The 27,566-nt window shown below is 42.2% G+C and overlaps 2 protein-coding genes across 5 annotated transcripts in view; one reads left to right on the top strand and one right to left on the bottom strand.

The window, feature by feature from the left end:
- LOC140714718 (somatostatin receptor type 2-like) overlaps nt 1-27,566 on the top strand; it is a 139,195-nt gene that overhangs the window by 26,937 nt on the left and 84,692 nt on the right. The window lies entirely within an intron of this gene.
- Nucleotides 6,481-27,566, bottom strand: part of LOC140714717 (E3 ubiquitin-protein ligase rnf213-alpha-like) — a 175,757-nt gene continuing 154,671 nt past the window's right edge. For both annotated transcript variants that reach the window (XM_073026215.1, XM_073026217.1), the window contains exons 69-77: nt 24,158-24,290; nt 23,812-23,901; nt 23,057-23,219; nt 21,406-21,607; nt 21,250-21,327; nt 18,268-18,465; nt 15,270-15,359; nt 10,116-10,294; nt 6,481-7,461 (exon numbers count right to left, since the gene is read on the bottom strand). In XM_073026215.1, coding sequence (XP_072882316.1) covers nt 7,317-7,461; nt 10,116-10,294; nt 15,270-15,359; nt 18,268-18,465; nt 21,250-21,327; nt 21,406-21,607; nt 23,057-23,219; nt 23,812-23,901; nt 24,158-24,290 — 1,278 coding nt within the window. In that variant the 3' untranslated portion in view covers nt 6,481-7,316. The remainder of the gene's footprint in view (nt 7,462-10,115; nt 10,295-15,269; nt 15,360-18,267; nt 18,466-21,249; nt 21,328-21,405; nt 21,608-23,056; nt 23,220-23,811; nt 23,902-24,157; nt 24,291-27,566) is intronic.

Genomic DNA, 27,566 nt, shown 5'->3' with positions numbered 1-27,566 from the left:
TACAAATCAGGAGCATTTTGGAATACTCTTCAATTGCCTGGTGAATGCTGCTCCTCGAAGCTCTTTGCCATCAGGATAATGACTGAATTGGTACTCCGTCCTTCATACCAAACACTCATTCCCTCTACCAATGGCTGTAGTGGGTGCTACATTTAAAAAAAAGTCACTTAACCAGGATCGTCTGACAGCCTTTTTCCAAACTTGTGAGCACTCCCACAGTGAAGGGCAGGGGAAACAGGGACAGAGGCACATTCCCACACGTTCTCCTCCTCTTTTCATATCCTCTTGGTAGTGTATTCTCAGTCCTTCTGACTCTAACTGTTGGAATTCCCTCCACTAAACCACTGAGGGACCAACTGCACCAGAAGGAATGCAATTGGTCAAGAGGACAACTCACCTTCATCCCCAAGAGAGTTAAGGCTGGGGAATGAATGCCATCTGTACCTGCAATGCATTGTTCACAGAAAATTAACAAAAACAAGAGCCTGCTGCTTGAAGCCAACCTGTTTGAAAGCAGCAAGACCTAGCATGGGACTATAGTGTGGGGTGGGTGGTTTGGAGACACTAAAACAAACCCCATCAATAGGACATTCAGAAACTTCCAAAAACTACTTAAAAATAAAGATGCATCTACAATGTTATGAAATTACTTTTAAAATTTGTATAATTAAAAAAACAAAAGCAGTTTTAGACAATGGTGAAACTGAAGGAAAATCAGTAAATTCGATCAGATGTAAATGACCTCAAACTAAAGCGAGTCCCTCACAGATTTTCTTCACTAGAGAGGATTCTTACCTAGTGTAGGTTCAGCAGCAGATTCCTCTATATAACTCCCACCGTCAACAGCTGGACATCATGAGTAGTCACTGAGTCATAGAAACAGGCCATTCAGCCTGAAATGTCTGCATTAACCATATTAATCCCTTCTCCTAGCACCTGGTTCATAACCCTTTATACCCAAGTGATCCAGGTGCATATCTGGAAACTTTTTGAATGCTGTTAGAGACTCAGCTTCAATCTCTCAGGTAATGTTTTCTGTATATCGAAGTCAAAGTAAAATCTATTATCGAAGTATGTATATGTAACCATGCAACACATTGCAATTCAGTTTTTTTACAGGCATTTTGCAGGAACATAAAGAAATACAACAGAATCTAACTATACATAAACAAAGAAGGACAACCAGTGTGCAAAAGAAGACATTGTACAGATAAAATAATACTGAGAACATGAGTTGTAGATTCCTTGAAAGCAAATCTGTAGGTTGTAGAATTAGTTCAGAGTTGTGCTGAGTGAAGTTATCCATGGTGGTTCAGGAGCCTGATATTCATAGAGTAAGAACTATTTCTGAACCTGGTAATATATCACATAAGGCTTCTTCTGCATCTCATGGCCAATGATTGTCATAAGAATAGAGCATGGCCTGGATGGTGGGGGTCCTTGATGATGGATGCTTTCTTGTGACAGCACTCCATGTAAGTGTGCTCAGTGGTATATATTTACTACCATCTGGGTGAAGGAAGTCTCCTTCTCTCAAAATCACATTCCCCCTTCTTTTAAATCTATGTCCTCTAGTATTATGTACTTAGAATTAATGTTTGAGTGCTACTGGCAAGATCTGGACTTGAAAGTTGATGCAGGAATCCTGACATGAAAATACTGGCAGTTTAACCTCTGAACTGCTGGTGATTCCCAGTAAGTTCTGATAACTTTTGTTAAAAACAAAAATAAGGGATAACTACCACCAAAAATACTGTCCCAAATCTATTTCAAAATTGTGACATTGAATCTTTTAGGTCCACGTGAGAGGTTTCAGATAACCGGATGGATTTCCTATAGTGCTATTCTGGAGCAGCAGCCTACAGCTTAGGCAAAACCTCTTAGAACATGACTTGAACCAAGAAGATAATCTGACTGAGGGACAAGAATGCTGCAGACTGATCCTCAATTGAGACAAATCAGAAACACAAAGAAATTACTGAATTTGTGAGCCACAGCTACCCCTCAGTGAGTGCATTCTTGTCTCACAACTGAACTCAATATGTCATCGCTGTAGTAGGTTTGGTGATTATGGGGTCACCAGGACTTCATGACACCCAAAACCAAAAATTGACAAGGTTCTACAATCCAATATGTGTAATCTACTCAAAAGATTTGAGCAACCGTTCTATTCATTTACACCATGGTACATCATCAAGGCTGTTTATGATACAATAGAAATTCACTCCTGATGAGAGGGTCCACAATCTCTGTATATGTTCAGAGAATTACTATTAATAATTGAAACAGCCACTCAAATCAAATAAATAACATTTTTATCAGTTGTAACATTTCTTAAAATGAGCCTTTACAAACTTAAAACAGTCAAAAAATTAAAGCCATTCAGATCAATAAATTCCAAGACTAAGTAGACAGGTTATTTTAAAATACTCCTACAAAATAAAAGGCAATTAAATCTGAAATGAATTTCAATTCTTAATGAAACACTCACAGTGAAAATATATGAAACTAATAGAAAGGAAGTGTGTTACATTGACAAATTCCTTTTGGATTGAGTTGCCAAATGTTAGATCCATTTTCACATATTTTCTACATAAATTGTGCATATAAATCAACTTTGCTTAGTTTAAAGTGTTTGGGATAATTTACTGCCATAGTCTTCTGCATCATGGAATTGAAGCAAGATCTTGCTGGAGTCATGCATCCTAACGTGTTTATTTGACTGTTATATTTCATGTGTGATGATTTAATAACGTGTGGCATGTTTCAACTCTTTTACTAATGAAATTGGATGAACAGATAGAGATCTGTGATCTTTCTAATTAATTCAAAGGTTCAAAGGTTCATTTATTACCAGGGTATACAACTCTGAAATTCTTCAATTCTCTGGATAGGCAGGAAGCCAAGAAATAAAAAGAAAGGTAGCACAATTATCAATTGCCTAATCCTGCCCCCCCCCCCAGCAAAAAAAGTACAAAACTGGAACAGGTACATCAACCCTCAAATCCCTCCTCCTGCACACAGGCTGAACAAAACAGAACGGACACGTCGCCATCCAAATCCACCCCCCCCCCCGCGAAATAAAAACAAACAAAATGGAGCAGGCACATCAACCCCCAAATCCCTCCACCCACCCAAAATATACAAGCAAAACCGATCAAACACATCAAATCCCTCCTCCTACACAAAAACACGAACAAATGAGGATCAGGCACATCAACCCCCAAATTAATTGAGCATTATATTGTGAAAAAAACATTGAATGTGTATGATTTCAAGTATTAGAGAAAAGTCTCCGATCTTTTCACCAAAGAGGTCTGTGGAGCCTTGACAGAGATTTCTGCATTTTTGCAAGTCCCAGGCGAGGTACCACAAGATAGAGAGATAATGTAATGTTGTTCCCTTTTACAAAAAGGTCAGTGGTGCTCAATCCTGGAAACCACAGGATACTGAACCTTAACATCAATAGTAGTAAAATTATTGGAAAAAGTTTCTGAGTTACATTCATTTAGAAGGGTACAGGCTGATTGGGAGTCAGCATGGTTTGGTGCAGTGGAAATCCTGACTCACAAATCTGATTCAGGTATTTGTAGAGGTAGTTAAGAAAATTAATGAAGGCAGGTTGATAAATATGGTTTACTTGGACTTTTGATACATTTATCGCACAGTTGGCGGGTGCAGAAGGTTTGGGCACATGGGATCCAAGACGTTATTGTAAACTGTATACAGAATTGGCTTGGCAATGGGAATCAGAAGGTTGTGGATGAGAGGTGCTTTTCTCACTGGAATTCTGCAACCTGTGTTGTACCACAGAGATCAGAGCTGGCACCTTTGTTGTTTGTTAGAAGCACACTTAATGGCCACTTTATTAAGTGCAGGAGTGGAACCCAGTGTGGTCTTCGGCTGCTGTAGCCCATTCACTTCAAGGTTCGACATGACGTGTATTCAGAGATGCTCTTTTGCACACCACTGTTGTAACGTGTGGTTATTTGAGTTACAGTTGTCTTCCTGTCAGCCTGAACCAGACTGGCCATTCTCCCCTGAGTTCTATCATTAACATTTGTTTTTAGCACTGTCTGGATTTTTTTTTTTTTTGTTTTTCACACCATTCTCCGTGAACTCCAGAGTCTGTTCTGTGTGAAAATCCCAGGAGATCAGCAGTTTCTGAGATACTCAAACCACCCCATCTGGCACCAATGGTCACAGTCGCTTAGATCACCCTTCTTCCCCATTCTGATGTTTGGTCTGAACAACCGCTGAACCTCTTGACCATGTCTGCATGCTTTTATACATTGAGTTGTTGGCACATGATTGGCTGATTAGATATTTGCATCAATGAGCAGGTGTACATATGCACCTAATAAAGTGGCTACTGAGTGTGTATTAGCTTGGATGAGAAAGCAGGTGCACTGATTAGTAAGCTTGCTGATATCACAAAAATTGTTGAAATAGAAGCTAGTAGAGAAAAAAAGTGAAAGGATGCAGAGAGATGTTGAAAAGCTGGGTGGTGTGGTGGCAGATGGAATTTAATTCAGAAAAGTGTGAGGCAATGCAGTCTAGGTGGTCAAGTACTAGAAGGCCATATACAGTATATGACAGGGATGTCAAGAATATTCTTGTACAGAGGGAGCTTGGTGTGCAAGTTCACCTTTCCCTAAAGATGGTGACATAGTTGAAAAGGGTATGGAAGAAGGTATTTGATATGCTTGTCTTCAGAGGCCAAGGCAATGAGTATTAGAGATGGGGTATCATGTTTCAGCTTTACAACACCTTGGTTAGCTGCACCTACAGGACAGTTACTACTCCAGTTCAGGTCACTGCACTACAGGAACAATGTGGTAGCATTGCAAAGATTGCAGAAGAGATTCATCAGGATGCTCCCTGGAATGGGTGTCTGTAGTTATAAGGAGAGCTCAGGGCAGCTCCGTTTATTCATATGCGAAAATAGGAAGCTGACAGGTGGCCTTGAGGTTTATAAAATCAAAGACTAGATAGTCGAGCTTGCAGGCCAGCAGAATGATTTCTAAATCATTGTAATAGTAAGGATTCATTAAATGATAAAATAGACTGTAAGATATAGGAGAAGAATTAGGCCAGTTGGCCCATCAAGTCTGCTTCGCAATTTCATCATGGCTGATCCCTTCCCCTCTCATCCCCAATGTCCTGCCTTCTCCCCATAAAATAGTGGGGACTATTTCTTTTGCTGAAGTGATCCGGAACAAAATAAGGTCTCATCTTGAAATTGGAACCAGATCATTTAGACACAAAGTCAGGAAGGATTCCTTCACAGAAACTCGAATGGAAACCTGGACAACTCCCCCACATGAAAACCATTAAAGTCAGTCATAACATTTATCAGAATACCTTGAATAACATTTTCAGCATCAAGTGTGTAAAATATTGATATGACAATGGCCTTCTGCTCCTCTTTCAGCAGATGCTGCTTGATCTGCAGGAGCTTTGAGTGTTCTGTTTTTAATTAGAATACAGATTAGCCATGAACATGTTGAACGGTAAATTGTCAAAAGTCTTGGTCCAACACCACGCCGGGTTCTCCATATTTTCTTATGACAAAGTAAAAAACATTTGGCTCATTGAGTCCATGTCAGTTCAGAGAGTAATCCTGACCCCTCATTAATCTTCCCTGTACACTATTCTCCCTGCACTCCTATCAGATTCTGCCACTTATCTACACACTGGGGCCAATTTGTCTACCAAAACACAGATAAAGAAGGAAACCAGAGCACATGGGGGAAATCAGTGAAAAATCAACAAAACAGATATTCCATCTGTGCATGATCCTGTTGGAAAAAGTCTTGAGACTTAACAAGCCTAAATGCAAAGAAACCAACTAAAAACAACTTGCATTTTCTTTCTAATGAAACAAAGACATCTAGACTTTGGTTCGCTTTGTCTTCCAATGCAAGTGGCAGTGGCACCAAAAATGAGATGTCCACACTGAACCCCAGTGGACCTCAAATTAGGTGTCTGTCGTCCTGGTTAGAAATGACTCCTCATTTGGACCAGAGTCCGAGTCTTGATAAGTGTTGGAATTTTATTGTGATCACCAAGCTTCTAAGAGGTGGAAGAAAGAAGCCCAGTGAGCAATTATAAATAATGTTGGAGCTTACAGGCCAACAGAAAGTGTGTAATCAAATTCCCAATGTCTTGTTGACAATGTCCTCCTCCCTTCTCCCCAGAGCCTGAACACTTTCCATTAATCATGCCCTGGATGGCTCTTCCTCTGCCACCACAATCCCTGCTCTGCGCCACCCGATTCCATGCTCTTAGTAAATTAAAACTAGACAGCTATCTATTGGTAATTGTACATGAGAGTCAATCATTGATCTCTTTCAGACTTTTCATTAGCAATAGAATAATCATGGCAATCAACCCATGTACCAAATGTACCGACAGATTAAAATCAATCCAAATCCATGCACCTTACCAGACAAGTACACTTAAATAAAAAACGTGAGCAGCTTTCTAAAGAGTTTTTATTTTCATCAGCATCTTGCCAGCATTTTCACAAACAATGCAGAGAATAAAGCCCCGTGGCCCACAGAGTTCACACAGACCATCAAACTTACAGAGATTCCATTTTATTCTGCCCCACATTCCCATCATCTCCCTCCAGATTCGACCACTCACCTCAACACGAGGGACAAATTACTGTGGCCAACTAACTGAGCTGTGCAGCTTTGTTATGTGGGAGGAAAGTGGATCAGGTGCAAACTGCAATAGACAGCATCGACAGGTCTGGGCGGGATTAAGGTGAGGCAGGACTTCTACCAAAGGGGCCAGCTCTTCTATTTCAGATCTCCAGCATCTGTAGTTTACTTCCGGGGAGGTAATTTATTCTCAAATTGACCCAGAAATGAATGCAGTCACATCTCCTGAGACTTCAGCATAGAACTATGGTACCTGAAAACCAAATGGTGACATGTGTTCACTGCAGTAATTTGGGAAGTTGTCAAGTTTGTTATTCTATTTAAATGGCCTACCACTTTGTACAATTTTAAATGAACTGTTTCGTAATTGAAACATTATACATTTTCAATGTAAGTGACAATATTCTACTTTAAGAATATTTCCCATTGTATAACCCATTCAGGAAATTATTGAATTTTCTCCTACAGTATATTTAATGTAAGCTAATTCACTTACAAGTAGTCACCTGTGAAATTAGTGCAATACACTGATATTGAATAAGAGCACCATTATAACAATCTCACAGCAACAGGAATTTACCCAATTTCATCATCACTAAAACAGCAGTGCAGAAACGATGCTGCATATTTGCATGAGCGACCCTGTCAAATGGCTTTCCTGAAATCTACTGCAAGTATCCATGTGTGGATTCCTTTGGCTAGAGTTATTTCATCAGGAAGATTTTCTTCCAATCCTGGGAGGGTGTCGGCACCTTTGGTGTCCAGGTAATCTGAAAGAACTTGATTGAGACTGAAAGAAAAACAAAATCAGTGTTACGAACATTGAACATTAAAGGTTGTATTTATGTAATATCTCTCTCAACCTCAACAAATCACAATCTACTTTACAGCCAGTTATACAAAAGCAGCCACTTAGTTCATCATATCGTAGCACACTGCAGCACAGTAACAGGCCTTTCCGCCCATCTAGTCTATGCTGACCTATTGCTCTGCCTATTCCCATTGACCTGCACCTGGACAATAGCCATCCATATTCCTCCCATTCATGTACTTAGCCAAACTTTGTTTAAATGTTAAAATCAAACTAGCATCCACCACTCCCACCACCCTCTGAGCGAAGAAGTTCCCCCTCATGTTCCCTTTCATCTTTCACCCCTAACCCATGATCTCCAGCTGTAGTCTCACTGAACCTCAGTGGAAAAAGCATGCTTGCATTTACCCTATACCCCTCATAATTTTGTTTTCCTCTGTCAAATTTCCACTCATACTCCTATGCTCCAGGAAATAAGGTCCTAACCTATTCAACATTTCCTATAACTCGGGTCCTCATGTCCCAGTTTGTCAATTCAATAAAGAACCACCCAGCCTTATTCTAACCAATAATTCTGAAGTAATCTGAGAAATTCGTCAGCCAATTTATGCAAACAAATTCTCATAATCGGCAATGTGATGATGACCAGAAAATCTGTTTTCGAGACGTTAATGAGAAATTAAGTATCACCCAGGACATTAAGGAAATCCTCCCTGTTCTTTGGAATTTTTTTCACACAAAGTGATTGGAGTCTGGAAAATGTTCCCTGAAGAAGCAGTGGAGGCAGGTCTTACCATGACATTTAAGAAGCATCTGGACAGATACTTGAACTGAATTCTAAAGACCTAGAATGGGATTAGTGTAGATTTGTGCAACGTGTGGCTTGGACATGGTAGGCCAAAAGTGTGAATCTATGACTCCATGTGGCCCTGCAAGGCTTGGATCAGCACCACTGCAGGGCAGCTATCCTTTGAAGGGCAAGGCTTGTTGGGGGAACAGATGCTGCATATTCTAATCCAACGTAGAAAACACATTTTAAGATTTCTACTTCTATCAAAACGATCCATCTCCAGGTAACAGTTGGTATGTAGATGTCAGCCAGCCCTTTTGCCGGTAGCATAACATTGTTTTGGACTAAATAAAAGGGAATAGCTTGCATTGTGCAGTTTCATTGTCTTTCTCCTAATATAAAGCCTGTTCCGTGAATAGCCGAATCATGTCCTGTTGGAAATTTTGGACCACAGCAAACTCTGAAAAACACTGGATCCCCACCTCAAAAATGTCATCTATTCACTGCGTAACCCACCAGGAAAATCAGCCTCCAGCTTCCAAAGATTTTAAATGTGTTTTTTCTGTGTATGGCAAGCCAGACGATAAATCTAATCAAGATTCCAAGAGGATGAGTTCATAAGGAAGGAAAAGAGAAAGAAAGATTGCAGCAGGGAAGGGCTATACCAAAATTATAATGGGCTCACTTGAGTTTCTGTAAGATGTTAAATACAAGACATCAAGTTTTTGCAAAATGTTAAATAATTTTAAGTTCCAACTAAAATAAAGAAATTCGGATTTGAGTGCTCAAAAGTTTAGCTTTTTTTCCAGTGCTAGCCATTGGTTCAAAGTTTAGCTGGCATTTAGAATAATTTAGAGATAATATGAACAATCTCATTGGATACCATGATCAGCTGAGTTAATATATTGAGCAACACACAAAATGCTACAAAAACTCAGCAGGCCAGGAAGGGAATAAACAGTCAATATTTTGGGGTGAGACCCTTTATCAGTCCTGGAAAAGGAGAGGGAAGAAGCCAGAATAAAAAGAGAAGAAAGTTGGGAGGTGATAGGTGAAGGTGGGTGGGTTGCCGGGGGGGGGGGGGGGGAATGAAGTGGGAAGCTGGGAGGTGATAGGTGGAAAAGTTAAAGGGCTGAAGAAGAAGGAACCTGATAGGAGAGGAGAATGGACCGTGGGAGAAAGGAGGAGGGGCACCAGAAGGAGGCGAGGGGCTAGTGAGAAGGGATGTGGTATGAGGGGAACCAGAATGCAGAATGGAAAAGACAGAAGGGGGAGGGGGCAAAATTATTGCAAGTTATAGAAATCAGTGTTCATGCTGTCAGGCTGGGGGCTACTCAAACTGAGTATAACACGACATAGATTGGATACATCAGTTGATAAATCGGATGGACAATGTTCTCACAAATTAATAAATACTTTGAGCTTGATGTCTTTACACAATAGCCCAGAATTTCCTGTCAATGGAGAGTCAACACCCAAACATGCAGCTCTAATAATTTGGCAATCATGCAGACATTTTGAGTCTCCTGTAACTTATCAGGGGATGACAGGCAATTCTCAGAAAAGCTTCGGTGTATGAAATATTTTCCAAGGATCAATCTCAAAAACATTCAGACATTACACACAATTACCTCAAGCTAACCAGCAGGAAACTGAAAGACACTGATGGGTGCCATTTTTACGTTTGATTCAATTTTATAATTCTTTAGGGAAAATAGAGAGTAAATCAGGCAGCATTGGGAAGAGAATATATCTGCCTAACTTAATGTCTCTTTCAGATGCTGAGGAGCGGTACAGATGCATCGTTTCCTTTAGGAACACTGTAACTACAGATCTACATTACCCCCAAGTGGGTTGGAAGTTATCCTCCTCATTGCTCTGTGTAGTCTTCAGCATCAGGACCTCATGGAGCTCCCAGAGAAATGCATTGATGTCAGTAGTTGCAAAAAATGTCTTCAGCTTTGCCTCTTCAGTAGGCAGCAAGTGTTCCTTATAAGTCTCAGGGATTCTCTCAAATGGGTCCTGTCAGGGCAAAAAGAACCAATGTTAACTCCATCTCCCTGAATTCTCAGGAACATCGGATGTGACTAGAATTTTAGTTGACTAATTTGGATTCCAAGCTGAAGTGACCACTGTTTTCGACTATAAATATAAAATAGTCACTAATACATCCAAAAGAACATGCTGCCATGGGGAATATTTTGAGCATACGGTATAGGTAACATCAAGGAGAAGCTAAGGAAGCACATTAGCATGAAAAGAAAGAATATTCACCTGTGCAGTTAGAAGGAAGGTCAAGAGGATTGGAGCGTACAGTGTAAACACCACATGGAATAATTTAATCAAAAGCTTCCTTTCTCTGGTACTAATACTCTATTGGAGCATGTTAGCCTGTTCATTATGGAATAGTGTTCTAATATATAACATATACACATTAGAACACCAGAGAGCCATGGGAGCATAGTGGTTGGTGCAATGCTATTACAGCTCGGGGGTCAGAGTTCAGAGTTCAACCCCGGTATCCTCTCAAGAAGTCTCTGCATGTCCTCCCTGCGAAACGTGTGGATTTTCTCTGGGTCCTCCAGTTCCCTCCCACAGTATCCAAAGGTGTACCAGCTAGGTTAATTAGTCATTGTAAGTTGTCCTGTCATTAGGTTAGGGTTAAATTGGGGCTGTTGGGAGAGGGAGAGAGAGGGAGAAAGAGGGGAGAGAGGGAAGAAAGGGGGGAATGAGAGGGAGAAAGGAGGGAGAGAGGGAGAAAGGGGAAGAGAGGGGGGAAAGGGGGAAGAGAAAGGGAGAGGGGGAAGGGGGAAAGGGGAAAGAGAGGTTAGAAAGAGAGGGAAGGAGAGAAAGAGGGAGAATGGAGGGGTTCCCAGGCATTCTTGTTCCCAACTGTAGTTGGTTCAATGGACAAACAAAATCTTAACAAACAGCAAATCTCACTCTCAAAAACAATTTTAGAATTAATCATAACTATAATTACACCTTGTAGAGTCATGATGATGTGATACAAGTGAGATTTAGAGTACACATACAAGAGGTTCTGCAGATGCTGGAAATCTTGATCAACACATACAAAATACTAGAACAGCTCAGCAAGTCAGGCAGCATCTATGGAGGAAATAAACAGCTGACATTTCAGGGTGAGACCCTTCTTCAGGACTGGAGAGGAGGAGGGCAGACACCAGAATAAGAAGATGGACGGAGGAAGAGTACAAGCTGGCAGGTGATAGGTGCAGGGGAAGGTGGGTGGGTTTAGGAGGGGTTTGATGAAGTGAGATGCTGGGAGGTGATAGGTGGAAGAGGTAAAGGGTTAAAGAAATAGGAATCTAATAGGAGAGCACAGTGGACCATGGGAGAAAGAGAAGGAGGAGTGTAATCTGGGCTGGTGAGGAGAATAGGTGAGAGGGTAACCAGAATAGGGAAGAGAGTGAGGGGAGTGGGGGAGGAATTACCAGAAGTTAGAGAAATCGACGTTCATGTCATCAGAGTGGAGGTTACCCAGGCAGAATATGAGGTGTTGCTCCTCCAACCTGAGTTAAGTCTCATCCTAAAGGAGGCCATGAACAAAATGGGAATGGAAAGTCAAACTGAAATGAAAAACACCAGGAGATCCTGCCTTTTGCAGTGGACACAGCGAAGGTACTCGATGAAGTGGTCCTGATTTGTATAGGGCCTCACCTATAGAGGAAGCCACACCAGCAACTGTAGATACTAGAGATGGCCTGAAAGACTGACAAGTGAAGTGTCGCATCAGTGGGAAGGACTATTTGGGCACTGAACGGTGGCGAGGGATGAAGTGTAGGAGAAGGAGTTGCACTTGTCATGCTTACAGGGTTAAGAACCAGGAGGAAGATCAGTGGTGAGGGAAGAGTAGACAAGGTAGTTATGTAGAGATGATCCCTATGGAAGGGAGGGTGGGGAGCAAAATTGAATTATATTGAATTGACTTTACTTCTTACATCCTTCACATACATGAGCAGTAGAAATATTCACGTTACATCCCTATCTGAATGTACAATGTGCAATCATAGTAATCTATAAAAAAATAGAACAGTCAGTGTAATATAGAGTACACTCAAGTCAGTGTGAGTTCATTAGTCTGTTGGCCTAGTGGAAGAAGTTGTCCCGGAGCCCGTTGGTCCTGGCTTTTATGCTGTGGTACCGTTCCCCAGATGGTAGCAGCTGGAATAGATAGTGGTTGGGGTGACTCAGGTTCCCAGTGATCCTACAGGCCCTTTTTACACACTTGTCCTTGTAAATGTCCTGAAACATGGGAAATTCACATCTACGGATGCGCTGGGCTGACGGCACCATTCTCAGCAGAGTCCTGCGATTAAGGGAGATACAGTTCCCATACCAGGCAGTGATGCAGCCAGTCAGGATGCTCTCAATTGTGCCCCTGCAGAAAGTTCTTAGGATTTGGGGGCCCATACCAAACTTCTTTAACCATCTGAGGTGAGGGAGACCCTGCTGTGCCTTTTTCACCACACAGCTGGTGTGTGCAGAACACGTGAGGTCCTTGGTGATGTGGATGCTGAGGAACTTGAAGCTATTTACCTCTGTTACCTAGCTGGTTGAAGCTGGTTACCTAGATTCACTGATGTCAATAGGGGTTAGCCCATCTCTATTCCTCCTGTAATCCACAACCAGCTCTTTTGTTTTTGCGACATTGAGGGAGAGGTTGTTTTCTTGACACCACTGTGTCAGAGAGATGACTTCTTCTCTGTAAGCCACCTCGTTATTGAGATAAGGCCAATCAATGTAGTGCCATCAGCAAATTTAATTAGCAGGTTGGAGCTGTGGGTGGTGATACAGTCATGGGTATACAGGGAGTAAAGGAGGGAACTCAGTACGCAGCCCTGAGGGGCTCCTGTATTGAGAATCAGAGGGTTGGAGGTGAGGGAGCCCACTCTTACAACCTGCTGGCCATCTGACAGGAAGTCCAGGATCCAGCTGCACAAGGCAGGGCCAAGGTGAGGTCTCTGAGCTTCTTGTCGAGCCTGGAGGGAACTACGGTGTTGAATGCTGAACTGTAGTCCAAGAACAACATTCTCACAGAAGTATCCTTCTTATTCAGATGTGTAAGGATGGTATGTAGAGCAGTGGCTATTGCGTCATCTGTTGATCAGTTGTGTCGGTAGGCAAATTGTAGGGGATCCAGTATGGGTGGTAGACGTAATCCTTGACCAGCCTCTTAAAGTATTTGCTTATTATTGAGGTGAGTGCGACAGGACGCCAGTCGTTCAGGTATGTTACCTTGGTCCTTTTTGGTACAGGGACAATGGTGTATAATTTGAAGCAGGACGGCATTATACACTGGGAGAGGGAGAGATTAGAATCTCTGCAAACACTCCTGCCAGTTGTGCTGTGCACATCCTAAGTACTCGCCCTGGGATGCTGTCCAGTCATGTAGCCTTGTGTTTGTTGGAAACATCTGCGTACCTCAGCCTCAGAGATGACCAGGTTGCAGGTTGTAGCAGTGGCTTTCCTCAGAGGCTCTCAGTTAGCGACATCGAACTGAGTGTGAAAGCGATTGAGCTCATCTGAGAGAGAGGTGTGATGTTGGCGGCACCACAATGTTCGGCTTTGAAGTCTGCGATGGTATGCAGCCCTCGCCACAAGTCACGTGTGCTATTCGTTGTGAATCTTAACTCAATCTTCTCCCTATATTGTTGTTGCGCAGCTTTGCGCAGATCATATCTGTTTTTCTTGAGCTCTAGTTGATCTCCTGCGATGTAAGCTCAATGTCGCACTGTAAGTGCTACTCGCACGGAACTACTGATCCAGGGTTTCTGTTTCAGGAAGGCCCAGACTGACGTCTGTGTGCTTTGTGGTAGGACCTCACTTAGGTGGTGAAAGTTACAGAGAATGAAGTTCTGGATACAGATATTTGGGGGGTGGTAGGCAAGGACAAGAAGAACCCTATCCCTGTTATGATGGTGGGAGGACAAATGCATGTGTGATGGAGGGCAGCTTTGATGGCAGTGGAAGGGAAATAATATTCTTGAAAAAGGAGGACACCTCAGATGTTCTAGACTGGAAAGCCTCGTCCTGAGAGCAGATATGGTGGAGACAGAGGGATTGAGAGAAGGGGATAGCATTTATACAAGTGACAGGGTGGGAAGAGGTACAGTCAGTAGATTTGCAAAAGATGTCAGCAAATGGTCTATGTCCAGAGATGGAGACAGAGAGATCGAGAAAGGGGAGAGAGGTGTTAAGAGATGGATCAAGTAAATTCAGAACACCTCTGGTGTAACTTATAACAATTCATCATATAAAGGTTCCCTCCCCATATACAGGCCATTGCTCTTTTCTAATCTGTGTAATTTACTTGGCTTCAGTTTATTAAAAGTGCTGATAACATGAATTCAGGTTCAAAGTTCAGGGTAAATTTATTATCAAAGTACCATATTCAACCCTGAGGTTTGTTTACTTGCGGGCATACTCAGTAAATGCAAGAACCGTAATGTAATCGATGAAAGACTTCACCCAACAGAGCAGATGACCAATGTGCAAAAGGCAACAAATGCTGCAAATACTAAAGAAAAAGGAAATAATAAATTAATAAACAATAAATATCGAGAACATGAGATGAGTGTCCTTGTAAGTGAGTCCATAGGTTGTGGGAACAGTTCAGTGATAGGGCAAATGAAATTGAGTGAAGTTATCCCCAATGGTTCCAGGGCCCTGCAGTTGAGGGGTAATAACTGTTTCTGAACCTGCTGGTGTGGGTCCTGAGGCTGCTATACCTTCTTCCTGATGGCAGCAGCGAAGGGCATGGAGGTCCCTGTTGATGAATGCTGCTTTCCTGCTCCACACAGATGTGCCCAATGCTGGGGAGAGCTTTACCTGTGACGGGCTGGGCCGCAACCACTACATTTTATAGGATTTTCTGTTCAAGGGCATTGGTACTTCCATACCAGGCTGTAACACAACCTGTCAATATACTCTCCACCACCCACCTATAGAAGTTTGTCAAAGTTGGTATTGTTACCTTTTTGGTGCCCAGCATGACCTCAGATTTCCAAGATGAGAGAAGTTGCCAAAGGGAAATAACATGTTTCAGTTTGCACGCTTCAAATGCCTGGCAGAAAAGGTACAAAAAAATCTCGAATTATACAAAAGCCCCGGGAATTTACTCGAAATGGAAAATAAAGCTACTGATCTGATGGAAGCCAAGGTTGTGTTTAGCAGTATTGATAGATTAACTGCAGATCGCATGCTGCAGAATCATATACACTTTGTACTCTTGCTCGTTGTCTATCCATGTGCTGTTTAACATTTTGTGTGTGCTCGCTGATAAATTGGTTACAGTGCCTATAAAATGTATTTACCCCCCACCTTTGGAAATTTTCATGTTTTACAACATTGAATCACAGTGGATTTAATTTGGCTTTTATTTAACACTGATCAACAGAAAGACTCTTCAGTGTCAAAGTGATTTAAATTAATCACAAAAACACAAAATAAATGATTGCATAAGTATTCACCCCATTTAAGTCAGAATTTAATAGATGCACCTTTGGCAGCAATTACAGCCTTGAGTCTGTCTCTATCAGCTTTGCACATCTGGACAATAATTTTTTCCCCATTCTTCTTTACAAAACTGCTCAAGCTCTGTCAGATTGCATAGGGATCGTGAGTGAACAGCCCTTTTCAAGTCCAGCCACAAATTCTCAATTGGATTGAGGTCTGGACTCTGACTTGGCCACTCCAAGGCAATAACTTTGTTGTTTTTAAGCCATTCCTGTGTTGCTTTGGCTTTATGCTCAGGGTCATTGTCTTGTTGGAAAACTAATTTTCTTCCAAGTCACAGTTCTCCTGCACACTGAATCAGGGTTTCATCCTGGATTTTCCTGTATTTTGCTGCATTCATTTTACCCTCTACATTCACAAGCCTTCCAAGCCCTGCTGTAGTGAAGGATCCCCACAGCATGATGCAGCCATCACCATGGTTCACGGTAGGGACGGTGTGTTTTTGATGATGTGTGGTGATTAGCTTATGCCAAACATAGTGTTCAGTCTGATGGCCAAAAAGCTCAATTTTGGTTTCATCAGACCATAGAACCTTCTTCCAGCTGACTTCAGAGTCTCCCACATGCCCTCTGGCAAACTCTAGCCGAGATTTCATGTGAGTTTTTTTTCCAACAGTGGCTTTCTCTTTGCCAATCTCCTATAAAGCAGCAACTGGTGAAGCCCCCGGGCAACAGTTGTTGTATGCACTGTCTCCCATCTCAGCTTGTAATTCCTTCAGAGTTGGCACAGGTCTCTTGTTGGCCTCCCTCACCAGTCCCCTTCTTGCATGGTCACTCAGTTTTTGAGGATGGCCTGCTCTAGACAGATTTACAGCTGTGTCATATTCTTTCCATTTCTTGATTGACTTAACTGTACTCCAAGGGATATTCAATGTCTTAGAAATTTTCTTGCTTCCATCTCCTGATTTGTGCTTTTCAATAACCGTTTCATGGAGTTGCTTGGAGTGTTCTTTTGTCTTCATGGTGTAGTTTTTGCCAGGATACTGACTTACCTGCGGTTGGACCTTCCAGATACAGGTGTATTTTTACTACGATCAATTGAAACACCTTGACACAACACAGATCTCCAAAAACAGATCGCCATTTAACTAATTATGTGACTTGGCTGCACTAGTGTGTCATATTAAAAAGGGGGGGGGGATGAATACTTATGCAATCAATTATTTTGTGTTTTATATTTGTAATTAATTTAGATGACCTTGTAGAGATCTATTTTCACTTTGACACAAAAGAGTTTTTTCCTGTTGATCAGTGTCAAAAAAAGCCAAGTTAAATCCACTGTGATGCAATGTTGTAAAACAATAAAACATGAAAACTTCCAAGGGAGGTGAATACTTTTTGTAGGTACTGTACATGAAAGCAGTATGAATGTTTATTATGGGGCTGCTTATTTCATTAATTAAAAGGCATAAATGTTCATTATGTAATATACAGATGAGAAATTTGTTTATCTATAATATGTACAGAACATTGCCCATGAATACCCCTGTTGCTAAAACCACATTAGTGTCCAGAGTCATATTTATTAGTCAGTACTGGATTATTGTCTAACAAATATGGTTCTGGACACTAATGTGGTTTTATGTGCCAAGAGAAACCCTCAGAGAAATGAGTAAGAGTTCTCCAAATACTTCCCCCTGACAATTCCAGTTGTTATCCAATCCACTCATTGTTAGAGGCATCCGCTGTTAAGAAATTCATTCAATGAAGCAGCAATAGAATGTTGGGAACATGGAATAGAAAAATAGGGGAAGGGTAGGCTATTCGGCCCTTCAGGCTTGCTCTGCTAGTCAAAAAGATCATGGTTGATCCTCAAACTCAACATCAAAACCCTATTCTCTCCCCTTTCCCAATGAAGCTTTTAATGTCCAGACATCTTGAACATAACTAGCAGCTTGGCCTCCTCAGGCTTCTATGGTCAAAATTTCCACAGATTCACCACCTTCTTACCCAGTGCCCTGAGGCTGAGACTGAATTTCTAGGCCTCACGACCAGAGGAAACATCTTGCCTGTACACAGCCTGCCAAACCCTGCCAACTTCTGTTCACTGCATGTGAAGGGCAATACTGTCATAATCAGATGGCAAAGGGGAATAATCTGTTCCTGCACATGATTCAGGAACAGCTTCTTCCCCTCTGCCATCCGATTCCTAAATGGACATAGAATCCATGAACACTACCTCACTTTCATTACTTCTGTTTTTACACTATCTTTAATGTAATTATTTAATATACATATATATACTTAATGTAATTGATTCATTGATTTTTTTCCATACTATTATGTATTGCATTGTACTGCTGCCGCTAAGCTAACACATTTCACGACAAATGCCGGTGATATTAAATCTGATTCTGATTCAGACAATTTACAGACGAAAAGGCAAAAACATTGTTTCTGTCTTGGAGATTCAGTGTTTTCTGCCTAGCAACCGCAATAGCAACCGTGAGCACTGACCTTGCTGACACAGGCTAACACTCGCCGGTCCATCCGTAGGGTTCCTTTGAGATAGGTAAGAAGCTGGTAATCACGGGCTCCTCCTGCGGTCGCGAGGAATCCAACGACAATCTCGATGATATCCAGAGCATCGCAGATGTCACTGTAGGACCTCAATGATGCCGTCACTGCAGTGCCGTGGGAAGATGACAATACTTCCTGAACACAGAGGAAAATAGGGATTAATATCCTCTACTTAATTTATTTTGAATGAAGTTAAGGCAACTGTAAGTGTACAGTGAGTAGATGCTGGTTGTTGATCTGGATGATAAGAATGGAAGAGGTTTGCAGGATATGCAATGCAGAGCTTACTTCCACGTGGTAAGAATGCTAACAATCCAGCAACTGGGGATACCACACCCAAGAAGAGGAGAGCAGTTAAAAGCAGAACAACAAGAAAAGCAAAAGAAACAGATGTTAGCTTGATCAGTATATGTCTATCGCTCTGATTGGTTTTGTGACTCCACAAATTTCCACTCTCCTATCAGATTCCTCCTTCTTTAGCCCTTTCCCTTTTCTACCTATCACCTCCCAGATTCTCACTTTATCCCCACCCATCTCCCCTGGCTTCACCTATCACCTGCCAGCTTGTACTCCTTCCCCTCCTCCAGCATCTTATTCTGGCTTCCTCCCCCTTTCTTTTCCAGTCCCGATGAATGGTCTTGGCCCAAAATGTAGACCGTTTATTCCTTTCCATAGACATCATCCTAACTGCTGAGTTCCTCCAGCATTTTGTGTGTGTTCTCTGGATTTCCAGCAACTGCAGAATCTCTTGTATTTTAGAATATGTGCTCTGTTAATGTATGCCAGTTTACCCTAGATAGGTAAACATTTAAACAATTGAATTAACATTAAGACTGAAAGAGTACAGAGAAAATTTACAAGGATTTTGCCAGGAATTGAAGACCTGCGTAATGGAATAGGTTAGGACTTTATTCCCTGGACTGTGGGAGAACAAGGGGAGAGTTGACAGAGATATTCAAAATTATAGATTGGGAAAATACAAACAAGCTTCTTTCACTGAGGTTAGGTAAGACTAGAACTAGAGGTCATAGGTTAAGGGTGAAAGGTGAAATATTTGAGGCAAAGCTTCTTCACTCAGAGGGTGGTGCGTGTGTGGAATGAGCTGCCGGCGGAAGTGGTGGATGTAGTTTCGACTGCAACATTTAAGAGGTGCTTGGGCAAGTACATGGATGGGAGGGGTATGGGGAGGGGCGCTACAGTCCAGGTGCAGGTCGATGGGACTAGGCAGAATAAGTTTGGCATGGACTAGACGGACAAAAGGACTTGTTTCTCCACTGTACTGCTCTGTAAGGGCGGCACAGTGGCGTAGTCCTTAGCTCAACGCTTTACAGTACCGGCGACTCGGGTTCAATTCCTGCCACTGCCTGTAAGGAGTTTGAACGCTCTCCCCACGACTGCGTGGATTTCCTCCGGGTGATCCGGTTTCCTCCCACAGTCCACACATGTGTACATGTTAGTAGGTTAATTAGTGATTGTAATTTATCCCGTGATTCAGCTACAATTAAATCGGGGGTTTGCTGGGCAGCATGGCTCGAATGACAAGAAGGGCCAATTCTGCACTGAATCTCAATCAATAAATCAAATAACTCCATGGTTATAAAATGTATCTATATTGGAATCATTGAACTACAAAGATACAATAGTTAAGGTATTGATATGGTGCCAAAACCCCACTTTCATGCTGCATAACATTTATTGTCATGGATAAACTCACTGGCTAAACAACAGTAACACAAATAATCAGAGGGAGAGGAAGGGCTGGAATCTGTTTGCACATGCAGGAATTAGGGGAAGGATCCAGTTGCCAGAACTAGGGCAAGACGGGAAATGGGGCTGACATATGCACTGTCCCTCTCTAAGTCGGAGCAGGGTAAGGATGAATACATTAACCATGACTGACATGAGGCTTCACAATTTCCCGAACAGAGAGCTCCATTTTACTCCATAGTACAAGAAGAAGAATTGAGGATGATCTGTCATGACACAAACGTGAATAAACTGAAAGACATTACAAGAGCAGAAGTAAAGTTCAAAGCAAATTTGTTATCAATGTATTATATGGCTCCATATACCACCATGATCTTTGTTTTCTTGCAGTCATTTACAGAAAAACAGAGAAATACAATAGAATATATGCAAATCTCTGAGTAACACAGACTGATATGCAAAAGATGGGAAACTGTGCAAATAATAAAAGTAAATAAATAATATTGAGTTGTAGAGTCCTCAAAAGTGAGTCTGTAGGTTGTGGAATCATTTCAGAGTTGAGGTGATAGAGGCGATCTACACTGGTTCAGGAGCCTGATGGTCGTAGGTTAATAACTGTTCCTGAACCTGGTGGTGTGGGATTTAAGGCTCCTGGACCTCCTGCCTGATGGCAGTAGCAAGAACAGAGCACGGCCTGGATGAAGGGAGTCCTTGACTATGGACACGGGGTTCTTGTGACAGCGCTCTTTGTGAATGTGCTCAATGACGGTGAAGGTTTTGCCTGCGTAGGTCAGTTGGCCCCTCCAGGCTGCTGCACCATCCAATGAGATCACAGGTGACCCAATCTGACTTCAAGAACATAACCCATTTCTCTCCCTCTGTTCCAGGAGTTCTTTGTAGATGAAATATCTGTCCACCTGAAAAATTCTATGGGGTAGAGTATTTGTTCAAGAGGTAGCAGCTGTGCCAATTGCATCACCCTGCATGTAACCAAACATACAGCATGTCTAATTGGCTAGTAATATACTCACAAGCTGAGCTCTTGCCAATCAGAACGAACCATTAAACAGTGCAGTAAAGCAATTGCACCATAAAGAAATCTACAGACTATCTACTTGACTTGCAAATAATGGATGAAGTCATTTAATTCTTGCAATTCTACCGTCTTGCATCCAGATTTCAAAATTGGTTTTGCTTGAGCAGAATAAATACCTGAGGTATTTTTGTCTTCAGCTCTTGAAAGATGGTTGAGTAATTTCTTTCTCGCCTGGCCACAAATTTGGGAATCTTCTGTAATGGAAAAATGTGAACATAAATTAGATCAGAGCCTCCAAGTTGAACAGAATCTTCATTTAAAAACAAGCTTACCGATTGAATGATTGTAGGTTTCCCTTTCAGGTACTGTCGTATCAGCTGCCTCTCAATGTTTCTGATATCGTACTCGGGTAACGTCTCCTGTCCTTTCTCCAGGGTGTACTGGCAGTTTGACAGGACAAGTGGGATGAAGTCTTTGTCAGGATCGCAGAGAATTAAATGTGCATCTAATAGTGCCTCTGGGTTGATGGTCAGTCTACCAGGAAATACAAGAAACTGTAAATTATCCATTTATTTTTCACTCCTAAACACAAAATGTTGGTGAAAAGCAACAGGCCATATTATCCTGACAGATCCCAGTGGCGGGACTTGCTCTTTGTGGCTCCCGCCTGCATATTGCTATATCCTGTCTCTCTCTTCAGAACATCGCACTCCACCATCAGGCCACAGTCAGTCGGTTGCCCTGGCACCCGGCCTCCTGCTCAACTCTGATTTCCATGCCTAGAACACCGCGCGCAGGGGTCCTGGAAGAACTGGGCTCCTGCGATTAGCACAATGCTTCACAGCACCAGGTGTGGTTTGATTCCACCACTGTCTGTAAGGGCTTCGTTCACTTTCCCCTCATCACCGTGTGGCTTTCCTACAGGTGTTCCAGCTTCCTCACACATTCCAATGACATGTGGATTAGAGATGGTGAGTTGTGGGTACACTATGCTGGCACTGGAAATATGGCAACATTTCCAGTACAATCCTCACTGATTTGGTGCATAAAGAAGCATTTCACTGTAAACACCCCTTTCTGCCAATGTATGACTCCTCAGTAGAGAGTTAAGTGCACCGTTCACATCACAGATGACCTCATCTGGTCCCTCAATATCACCTCAGCGCCTCCATTTCCTAAGGAGATTGAGGCAAGCGATGCTCCCCCACACCCATCATAACTGCGTTTTACAGGAGCACCATTGACAGTGTCCTGACCAAGCTCAATCTCCATCTGGTCTGGGAGCAGCCGAGCATTGGATTGGAAGTCCCCACAAAGGACAGTGAGGCTGAGAGGATCGTAGGGGTCTCCATACCATCCTTCGGGGACATTCATCAGTACCGCTGCGTTCGCAGGTATTATTAAGGATCCCACCCCTCCATCCAACGTCCTCTTTGACTTTCTACCATCAGGAAGCAGACTCCGATGCATAAGAACAAGAACGATCAGGATGGGAAACTTTAGGCTTCTGAACCTCACATATTTAATTTATGCACTTTACTTTCTGAACCTCACATATTTAATATCTGTTCTGCACCTCACAATATTTAATTTATGCACTTTACTTTGTGTGTAATTCATCTACAGATCTTATCCTCACTCTCCCGAAGTTATTTTGTGTTATGTATACTACCGTGCTTTACACCCTCGTCTGGAGAAATGTTGTCTTGTTTGACAAAGCACTGAAATGACAATAAACCTGACTTTTTTTTAATGTAATGTACATGTGACAAATAGAGCTAACGTTCAGCTCAGGGTTCCCACTTAATTCACTGGCTAGTAGTCATTAGAATTTGGTCTAGTAAAGAATGTTGACTGATACACTCTCTGGGGAACATTGCAGCAGACCAATATCATATAGATTCACTCATGGTGGTGGTGATGGGTGGAGGGCGCAGGGCTGTCCTTGGCATTCACATGAAACTAAAGCGGGAAAGTACTTACTTTTTACGCTCACTAATAGCCCCGATGATATTATTTTGAACCTCAATGAGGAACTTGGTTAGTTCAGTGGCACAAAGCCCCAGACCCCGTTGCTGGGGCAACAGAACTTCGATGGGACTCTCAAAAGTTAAATCCTGACACACTTCTTTTGGAATCGCTGGGTCTGAAAAACAAAACATTTAAAAGTACAACTTGATCAGCAATAAATACACACGGTGTGACAGTATGGGCATGCAGTACACTTAGATCCACTTTATTAGGTGCAGGAGTGGACCCATTTGGTCTTCTGTTGTCGCAGATCCACTTCAGGTTCGACATATTGTGCACTCAGAGATGCTCTTCAGCATTCTGATGTTTAGTCTAAACAGCGACTGAACCTCCTGACCTGTCTGCAAGCTTTTATACACTGAGTTGCTACCACGTGATTGGCTGATTAAATATTTGCGTTAAGGAGCAGGTGTACAGGCTGACCTATTAAAGTGAGTGTTGATTAGTTTGTCAACAGGACTAAGCAAAGCTGGAGCCAGGTTGTGTGTTAGAAGAAGACTTGATGTCAGAAATGTAACTAGATACCTCAAATGCTTGGAGTGTTAGCCAACACTTGTTGGATTAATGTAGGTGCACATAGAATCCCTGGTGCCCTGGCTACTGTTGAAATTGGTCAGATGCCAATCAGGGAGAGTGTCACCACCCTGAATGAATGCTAAAGAAAGAAACCCAGAGTAAAGTGGAGCCAATAGCTACAACACACTCACTGTTTTTTTCCAATAACAGTCGCAGCTCATTCCACAGCTGTAAGAATATATTGATCCATTTCTCAAAGTTGTGCTTGTGACCTTGTTGACCTAGGAACATAAAAATAAACCAAAAATAATCTTTGTGTCTTTAAACTGGTTCTTAATAGCATTGTTGCATTCACAATGAATCACCCCATTCAACGCCTTCCAGTGACCATATTTCACAGACTGCCATCACGCAGATTACTCAAGCAGAAGATTACTCCAACAATCTATTGCACAGCATAACCTGTGTGATAATTCAGTAATACTAGATTGCAGAGCAATATTGCTGGCATTGAAAATAAAAGCAAGCACCTCTTACCTGAAGGAAATTGTTGAAGAAACTGGGAAATTTTCTTCGATTTCACATTTGAGCTGCATTGGAGTCTCCTGATTAACTCATACTGAAGCCCAACAAGGTCAGGCAAATATTTAAGCATCCTGATATAACGCTCCTATAAAACAATACCCAGGACACATATCAAATTCAGAGTCGTATTGTTATTGTAATCAGTCTAGACATTCTGTGGCATTGACCAAAGAACCAGAGACATTCTCAAAAGACTTTTGTAATATTATTTCAGGTAATTAAATAGTTTTGTAGTAAAAAATGGCTCAGTGGTTAGATTAAGATTAGCTTTATTTGTCGCATGTACATCAAAATGTCAAAACATACAGTGAAATGCACCATTTGTGTCAAATCAAATCAATGACAACGTGCCGGGCAGTCCGCTATTATTGTTATGCTGCCAGTGCCAAGATAGCATGCCCACAACTCACTAACCCTTTGGAATGTGGGAGCAAACTGGAGCAGCTGAGAAAAGCCGCGCAGGAGAATGGACAATCTCCTTACAGACCGCAGCGGGGAGTGAACCCCAATTGCCTGCACTGTAAAAGCAGTATGCTCACTGCTAATGCTACTGCGCCAGCCCGTGATGGAGACACTGGCCCTAAAACTCCCAGGCTTTTGTGAAAATTCATGTGATCACAGGTTTCGGGTTGGGAGGGTGTTTGAAGATTGTTACGAACTGTTAGCTGTGCTAACAAGTTACCTTAAGCGATCAAGTCAAGTCGTCACTCTTATTGTCATTTCGACCATAACTGCTGGTACAGTACATAGTAAAAATGAGACAACGTTTTTTCAGGACCATGGTGTTACATGACACAGTACAAAAACTAGACTGAACTATATAAAAAACAACACAGAAAAAAACCACACTAGACTACAGACCCACGCAGGACTGCATAAAGTGCACAAAACAGTGCAGGCATTACAATAAATAATAAACAAGACAATAGGGCAGTAAGGTGTCAATGTATTTTCCCCATCTTGCTGCTCTCTACCAATTGGTGGAAGTATCATGCTACTCTGAATAAACACAGCACAAATGGTGAAACAAATCGTCCAAATACCTGATGGATACTGAATCTTTTATTTCAGCTGACTTTGTGGAACACTGTGAATTTGACTTTGGGAAGACTTAATGAGAGTCACAAAATACAACAAAACATAGTGTAATCTGTGCATGAATTTCAGCAGAACTGGTACTTAACAACAGCACATTATTAATCACACAAAATTCACTCATTTGTTTAAACTTAGCAACAACTGAAAGTCCAGTCTGAGAATCCTTTCAAGTAAAATGTTTAAAGTTTGAAGTAAATTTACTATCGAAGTATTACACATATACTGTTCCGTGATTCATGTTCTTGCAGGCATTCACAATAGTTATAAAGAAACACAATAGTATCAGACAGACAGACAGACATACTTTATTGATCCCGAGGGAAATTGGGTTTCGTTACAGTCGCACCAACCAAGAATAGAGTAGAAATATAGCAATATAAAACCATAAATAATTAAATAATAATAAGTTAATCATGCCAAGTGGAAATAAGTTCAGGACCAGACTATTGGCTCAGGGTGTCTGACACTCCGAGGGAGGAGTTGTAAAGTTTGATGGCCACAGGCAGGAATGACTTCCTATGACGCTCAGTGTTACATCTCGGTGGAATGAGTCTCTGACTCATGGAAGACTACAAAGGCGGACAAACAATCAATGTGCAAAAGATGACAAATTGTGAAAATATAAGAAGATAAACAAAATGATAAAAACAAATAAATAATAAATAACATTGAGAACATGAGTTGTGGAGTCCTTGAAGGTGAGTCCGTAGATTGTGGAATCAGTTCAGTGCTGGGGTGAGTGAAACTATCCACACTGGTTCAGGAGCCTGATGGTTCGGGAGTAATAACGGTTCCTGAATCTGCTGACGTAGGACTTAAGCTCCTTTGCCTCCTTCCCAGTGGCAGTAGCAAGAAGAGAATATGCCCTGGACGGTGGCTGGCTTTTCACAATCAACTGCAACCGGCTGAAAACATTCCACACAGGAAAAGCAAACCAGAAGAGGGCAACACACACAAAATGCTGGGGCAACACAGCAGGCCAGGCAGCATCCATAAGGAAAAGCACTGCCGACGTTTCAGGCCGAGACCCTTCATCAGGACTAACTTTAAAGGAAAGATAGTAAGAAATTTGAAAGTAGTGGGGGGAGGGGGAAATGCGAAATGATAGGATAAGACCGGAGGAGGTGGGATGAAGCTAAGAGCTGGAAAGGTGATTGGCGAAAGTGATACAGAGCAGGAGAAGGGAAAGGATCATGGGACGGGAGGCCTCGGGAGAAAGAAAGGTGGGGGGGAAGCACCAGAGGGAGATGGAGAACAGGCAAACAACTAAATATGTCAGGGTTGGGGTAAGAAGGGGAGGAGGGGCATTAACGGAAGTTAGAGAAGTCAATGTTCATGAAGCTAGAAACAAGTTACTAGGTATCGAGACAGAGCACCTGACCTGAGCCAGGCAGATGCTGGCAGAGGCTAGCTTCAATGCAGCACGATCAGCTCTGGGCCCACCCAAAGGGGATCTTTCCTAAATCAGTGTAGAAGACTCCATTAGAATTATTTTTTACCTGGATTTCGAGGGCGATGCAATCATGCAACAGATAACCGTGAGACCACAGGACACATGAGCAGACTAAGGCCACTTGGCCCATTGAGCCTATTCTGCTGTTCCATCATAAATAAATCATGGCTGATTTATTATCCCTCTCAGCCCCATTCTCCTGCCTTCTCCTCGTAAGCTTTGATGCACTTACTAATCAACCATAACCATAAAACAAAGGAGCAGAATTAGGCCACTCAGCACATCGAGTCTGGTCTGCCATTCCATCATGGCTGATCCCCGACCCCACTCAACCCCATACACCTGCCTTCTCGCCATATCCTTTGATGCCCTGACCAATCTGGAAACTGTCAGCTTCTGCCTTAAATATACCCATGGACTTGGCCTTCACCACAGCTTGTGGCAGAGCATTACGCAGACTCACTACTCTCTGGCTAAAAAAATTCCTCCTTACCTCTGTTCTAAAAGGTCAACCCTCACGAATCTACAAACTTCACTTAAAATATACTGAATGACTTGGACCACAGCCATCTGTAGCAATGAATTCCACAGATTCACCACCCTCTGGCTAAAGAAATTCCTCCTCATCTCCGCTCTAAAGGGACATGCTTGCTATTGAGGCTGTGTTCTCTGGTCCTGGACTCCTCCACGATAAGAAACATCTTCTCCACGTTCACTCTACCTAGCCCTTTCAAGATTCGATAGGTTTCAATGAGATCCACCCCCCCCACCCCACCATTCTTCTAGACAACAGTGAGTTCAGGTCCAGAG

Source organism: Hemitrygon akajei, chromosome 22 (assembly GCF_048418815.1).
Source record: "Hemitrygon akajei chromosome 22, sHemAka1.3, whole genome shotgun sequence".
In the NCBI taxonomy this organism is placed as follows: Eukaryota; Metazoa; Chordata; class Chondrichthyes; order Myliobatiformes; family Dasyatidae; genus Hemitrygon; species Hemitrygon akajei.
This window is presented reverse-complemented; position numbering and strand designations above follow the sequence as displayed.